This window comes from Penicillium cataractarum (assembly GCF_028827025.1).
Source record: "Penicillium cataractarum strain IBT 29864 chromosome Unknown utg000009l, whole genome shotgun sequence".
In the NCBI taxonomy this organism is placed as follows: Eukaryota; Fungi; Ascomycota; class Eurotiomycetes; order Eurotiales; family Aspergillaceae; genus Penicillium; species Penicillium cataractarum.
Window position 1 is genome coordinate 134,258 of NW_026622745.1, and position 6,691 is coordinate 140,948.

Sequence of the window (6,691 nt, forward strand, 5' to 3'; positions counted from 1 at the left end):
GCATTTCAGAAAACCCTAAACCCCATTAGGGTTAGGGCCTGGGGTCTAGCTCTTAGACCCCAGATGGGGTTTGGGGTTCTGCAATCGGAACCCATTTGGGGTTTTGCGGAAGACTACTCCAAACTCGGTCTGTAGCCACTATTCCGTAAATTATAAACGGGATTACTCTATCTCAGGATCTATATCGTACAATATCTAGATCTAGCAAAACCGAGGGCTAACGCGTTTTAACGAGGATAGTACTAGCTATTAGGTAACCGAAGTAGCTATTCGGTAAGTATTACTAAGGGTAGGTAGATCGTCTAACTATAGAAAGTTAGCCTTAGAAAACTAATCGGTAAAACCAGACACTTAGGAATAAGCTATAATAAGGAAAGGCCTAAGGAGTAGGGGTCTAGTAGAGAGGAAAAGGAAAACCTACTAGGGATTCACTTTAGGATAAGAAGGGATAAGTTACGACCGGGGGAAATCAACAAATATCAAAAGCAATTATAGCTTACTAGTTAATCGTGTAAGCTAATTAGATCCTACTATCCATTCGTACGGTTATCTCTTAGTTAACTAATAGATAACCGCTAAGTAACCGCAAAGACCGCAAACTAACCGCAAACTAACTATATACTACTTTAACTTATTATTAAAACTTATTCTTTACTTCTATTTTTTATAGAGTTATTTTTAATTAGAAATCATCAAAAACTAAATTTTAGCGAACTCTATAATATATCTAGAATAAATTATCTTTAGAGGTAAATTAGCAGAAATCGACGTTTAAATATCAGTTTACTCAGAACACAGAACAACTCCCCTAGAAGTATTATAATATATTTCCGTAGCAAAGCCGACTAAGTCTCAAAAGTATCCATAACTATATATATATCACTACTCACTTAGCATTCTGGATAAATCTAACATTAATACTCATTTAATATACTTAGTCAGACTTAAATACAATTCGATTTCAAAAACTTTCCAAAGATAATCAATAGTATTAACATAATCTGCCTGTAAGAACCAAAACATAGTGTAAAAATACATAATTAGATAGCTGCATAAAGATCACAAGACTACTAGAATAGGGAGGATCTTCAAAAATTATGCATTTACGGTTAACCATTAGTTAACCGCACTATGGTTTTGATTAACCGCAAATTTGCGGGTTTAGTTGCGGTTTTCACCTTACTAACCGCAACCGCAGGTTTTTGGTTTTGGTCTTCAACCTAAGACCGCAACCAAAACCATGCCGCAGTCTACTCACGATAGGGCCGCAAGCTAATAAAGTAGCTCCGATCCTAACACACGTGGCTAGTAGCGGCTAAATCTAAGATCTACCGAGAGGATAGAGTCGGCGCGTGGGTATAAAGGGTCGTTATCCTCGCCCTCACGATATTGATCCTCGGTCTCTTAGAAGTCGGCGGGCCCTACCGTTCTTCCCTCTGGCTTAATAGTATAAGTTAGTTATAAATCGTGTCTTAGTAAGCCAGAAACACTCCTTTCCGTCTTGAGGGTATAGTCCCTTAACGGTTACTATTCGCGCTGTTTCTTCTAGCACTCCGCGGCTATATAGCCGCGCTTCTTATAGTAGGCACATTTCTTCGCGCTCTTCTAAACCGTATTAATAGAGGTATTGCTTAAGGACCCTTACGCTCCGCGTGGGAGCGTAGCAGCGTCCTTTCGCTGCACTGTCTGCTCGGCGTTAGCGAGACGGTTTCTAATCGTCGTCGGATTAACGGGGTCCTTGTTATTCTAGATCGTATCCACGACGAGGACGTATTCTGGTCCGATCTGTGTTAATAGAATTACGATGTATGCTCGGTCGCCGATAGATCCCGGAGCAATAGTATTTAGCCGGTACACTAGTAACCGCACACGATCGATAAATTCCCGTGTACTAGCGCATCGGGCGGCCGTGGTTTCGCGAAGCTAGGCGAATAGCTCGCAAAACGTAGCTAGCTCTATACGCCGGTATCTTTCCTCTAATTTATTCCAGAGCTCGCGAGAGGTCTCTAGTCCCGCGACGTGCACACTGATATTAGGAGAGAGGTACCGGAAGATAATATAATAGGCCTCGGCTTCGCGCCTCGACTATTCTTTATAACGCTCGAAAGCTTAGACCTCCACTTCGAGGCGTGCTTCGATAGCCCTCTACCGCACCGCCCTATTAAGGTAGGGCTCCATAAGCAGAGTGATATCCGCTGTGATTAGCTTAGTATATTTAAACTAGCAATCTAGACGCTAGAGGTCGCCCAACACCACATCCCAGACCTGCCTGGCTTTCAAGTAGGAAGTCATGAGGCGCTTCCAGGTAGCGTAGTTATCGCTTCCTGTCAGAGGCTTAATAGCTGTGACGGCCCGGTCGGGGGAGTCCTAGACGAGAGCCGACATAATGTTGAGAAAGCAGGGTAATATATAATCACAAGTCAAGTCAAGAGAACTAAGGGTCTCGGTGTGAGTAGAGACGGCACCCGAGTGATTGCACTCGGGCTCATAACCTGTTGTAAGTTGCAAAAGGAAGCTTGATTGTTCTCATTTTAGAGGGCTATAGGGAGGCCATTTATACACCATGAAGTCCAAGTTGATTTCCAATCAACTTGGGACTTCGTATAGATAGTGCAGGAATTATTTCCGATGTTGTGGCTTCATTCCTGAGCAGCTACAGCCTCATATCACAAAATGGATAATTCGCTTTATACGCTCAACCTGGCTAGAATGCACTATCCCGGTTAACTTGCAGGCCTTTCGTGACCGATTCTCGCGTGCGTAGCGTATCTCTCGTAGGTAATTCGAGTTCTTGATATTACCCTGCAGCTCATCAACAAGATAGACGAACTTGGTTGTCGCGTTTGCTAATTTCTTGAGTAGGCGATGAGAGGGTGTTTGTTGCATACGAGAGATCTTATCTTCTAGCCGTTCCTCTAGCTTCTTCACACGCTCTGCAATCTTTGGTAAGATCTGATGAATCTTGGCTACCGACCGCTATTGTTGACGGCGGGCTTGGTGTATTAAAGCCGAAATCGACCTCATCGACCTCATCAACTAAGTTTTCGAGGACTGTCGTAGGATTGATTGGCGAGAGGCCAGTCAATCGAAATCCTCACTTGATTGTAGAAGGTTTGAAGGTCTTGTGCCGAATCTGCGCGATCGCACTGAGGAAATCATCCTTGGTAATCTTCTCATAGCCACTGACTGTAGCATCGTACACCCACTCACTGTGCCAGTGCTTATAAGCACTCAAAACACCAACATCAAGCGGTTGAAGTATATGGCTTGAATGAGGAGGTAAGAAGAAAAGAATAATCTGATGATCTTCACAGTACTTAACGAATTCGTATGTCAGATGCGAGCCGAATTGGTCGCAGATTAACATCCGAGATGTGCCCTTAGCCGAATCCCTGGTAAGCTTGTTGAATAGCTGTATCCACTGTAGGGCTAATACGTTATTAAGATAGCCAGTTTCGGTGACAGCAATCCTCTCATCGCCCACGATTTCAAACCAGCGTAGTAGTAGAAGCTTCGCGCTTAGGATTACTACTGGAGCGATCGTAGAACCAGTAGCTGAAACCGCTTCAATGACAGTCGCATATTCGCGATTATTACCAAAGCCGCCAGAAATCTGGCGCTTAGGCTCGCGGGTAATAATCCACTGATCTTTACCGACACCAATGTTGAAGCCGGTCTCATCAAAGTTCCAGATATCATCCGCGGTGATTCCGTACTGCGCGATCGTCGCTTGGTACGAATCGAACCAATCCTTCGCAACCTGCCTATCTAGGCACTTCTTCCTTTCGATATCCATAGCTCTCTGGCGACGAGACAGATACTCAGGGTGCCGGCGAAGGAAGCGTTGCAGCCAATGGCTACCGATCATAGGGGGTTTAGTCGAATCGTCAACATGGCAGCTAGCCAGGATTGCATTCGCAGCAGCAGCGATAGCCGGGCGCTTAGGCGGAAGATAGATCGAATCAAGGAAGTCGATATATCGGCAAAGAGCAGCGTCTTGCGATTCATCAAGCTTACGACCGTTCGCTGTGCGTTCAGAGAGCGAAGGCCGGCCCTTATACCGCGCAAGCAGCCGCTGGTATGGGAGGTTGCGCTCTCGCGCCCACGCTTTGATATTAGGCGATTCGACATTCTCTAATTCAAATATAGCCAATTGGATGCGAGCTTCGATAGATTGATTCGATTCGGGCATATTGGTGGCGAAATATCGCGTGTTGAATGATGGGTGTTTACTAGGGGAAACGCGATGTCGTTTGGGTGGGTAATATCGTATGGGTGGCGGACCCTCGTGGAGCGAGGGTCCGTAAAATATGTAATATTTGTAAGGGGCCGGTTAGAATCTGTCAGTGACATTCTAAGAAGACTGAATTGATTGATTGAACGAAAAGAGCGGAAGGCGAGGGGCATATTATATACCCCTCAAGAAGAGTGAAAATCAGATGAATGATCCCGCCTAAGACATATGGAATGACACAGTACCCTCGAGAAACTCGAAAGGTTTGCCAGCTGTCCCGAGTCACAGAAAATGCTTGGAATCACGTTGTAAAATGAAGCAGAAGTCGGGACCGTCCAGAAACCCAAAGTAATTAGTGGTATCACGTCACTTTCCTCGACAACTTTGTTCCTTATGCAAAATCTTGAAGGACCTTAGTATTCGGCGCAAATATAATTATCTTCAGTTGGACATATGAGGTTATCGCCCACTAAGAAGTGAGTCTTAGTGTCAACAAGCTAAGGTCTCATGGGGTATGCTACCAACAGCAGACATTTCCCTGTGACAGTAACAAAGCTAGCTGAAGCTAACAGAGTTCATCTAGCCACAACCAGCACCAAACATGTTTTCTATGCCTTATAATATATTTAAAACGGTAAATATGCTAGGTAGACGGCGCAACCCAGAAACTACGCTTAATTTTCATGATGAGAGCACGCTCCTGCGAAATATACACTTCGCTTTCCCTAAAGAAACCAATGTCTCGTAGGGACGAGACGAACCTGTAGATTAATTTAGTATTGGCTTGTCAGAATCTTGGGCTCAAAAATCAACAATTGGCAGGGGTACCTATTTGTCTGAAAAGGACCGTACCTTTCATTTTCCGCCCGAACCTCCACCAAGACGGAACTGGTTCTCTGGTCGCACAACCAGCAATAATGAACCACCGAACTCAGGAACAGTGCCAGATCATCCAGGCTATTGAAGCCGTCGTTTCCAATGAAAAACCGGAAGCCCCTATCCCAGTCCTCCACTTTGCCCCGCAGCCTACCATGACGATCTTCAAGGACCCAGAAAATTTCGAGAAAACCAACAGGTGTCGAGCCCCAGTATGCTAGTACAGGAAAAGATGATTTGCTTGACATGCAAGTTTTGAGATTTTCCCTCTGGACCTCTAAAGAACCGCTCTGGATAAAGCTTGTGTGGGTTGGAGACTGGTTCATCCATCGGTGAAGCAACTTCAAATCATTCATAAGTTCAGGGTCAAGGCATAAGTTTGGACCACTCCATTCACTTGGCTGTGTCGTTGTGGAATATAACCTCATTGAGCTTCCCTTTGGGATTAGAGGTATGCGGAATGTCATGTTCTGACCACCGCTGGGAATGAACCTCGTGTAAAACACCTCTCCTTGCCGTGGTGCTCTTGGGCGGATTGGATGGCGAATGCTGTCAGTGAATTTATACTGAAGTGGGATGGGAGGGTAATATGAGGGTATGAAGGTCCCAGAAGTGTTGGGCCCCGCACCAAAGGGGAATCCTCTTCCAAAAGCATCCAATGATGGAAGAGAACTCCATGCCTCATTGTCACTGACTGGAAAATGCGGCGGATCCAGAGTAAACAGATAGATCCCGGGATCCAACTGCCAGAAGGCTCTTTGGCTAATGAACATCTCGAAAAAGGTCTCTGGGCACTCTTGCGAACCCACCGAAGGATCAGCAGTCGCGATTAGGCCCATCCTCTCCAGTTTCTGCATTCGGTGTTTCCCACTAAGAAGGCCGTCTCCTTTGACTCTTAAAATCCACTCTCCTCCTGTATCTGTGGCAAACCCTGGCAGTTCATTTCCATTCGACGTGGGCTCATGCTGGTCTGGTGCAGGTTCTTGGAAATACCAGAGAAAAGTGGCAAATAAAATCATGGCCACTTGTCTAGTGACAGCGCTCTCAGGTTTCGCGTCGTTGATTGACGGCGTCGACATTGAAGATAGGTGTAGCACATCGCCGAGGAGAGTTGGTCTCGTAAATGACGAGACAGAATCGATTAGGAACTGGCCATCTTCGTCAATTGATGGCTTTCCTCTACCCGAGTTCTCGGTATAGAGAGATATCGACCATCCAGGTGGAAAAGAGCCGTGCAAGCTGTGCTCATCGACGATAAATGTAAACCCCCTAAAGGATGGTTTGACATTGATCTGCTGCCCGTTTGGCAAGGAGTACTTGTTGTACTTCATTAAAATATAGGAAATGGAATACTGAGGTGATTTAGATCCAGAGAGCTGCACATGCGATGTTTTGGAGTCCTGTTGAAGTGGCGATGGCGATGAAGAGTGTATACGTCATACGATATGGTGAAATGGGTATCTAGGCCTCAGCCCCACGCCCACTGAAACCCACCCACAGCCCGTGCGGGCCTTAGTCAGCATTGCCGAGTGTTGGGATGAAGGATATCAGTGCCCTTGGTGGCCCCCACACCGGGAGGAC

At 45.7% G+C, this 6,691-nt stretch overlaps 1 protein-coding gene across 1 annotated transcript; it reads right to left on the reverse strand.

The window, feature by feature from the left end:
- Nucleotides 1–4,877: 4,877 nt before the first annotated feature.
- Nucleotides 4,878–6,441, reverse strand: N7496_010745 (GNAT family N-acetyltransferase; the record flags this gene model as incomplete). The annotated part of the gene is made up of 2 exons (XM_056703658.1): nt 4,878–4,995; nt 5,087–6,441. The coding sequence occupies 2 exons, from the start codon at nt 6,439–6,441 to the stop codon at nt 4,878–4,880; spliced, it is 1,473 nt and encodes a 490-aa protein (XP_056549618.1).
- Nucleotides 6,442–6,691: the final 250 nt, after the last annotated feature.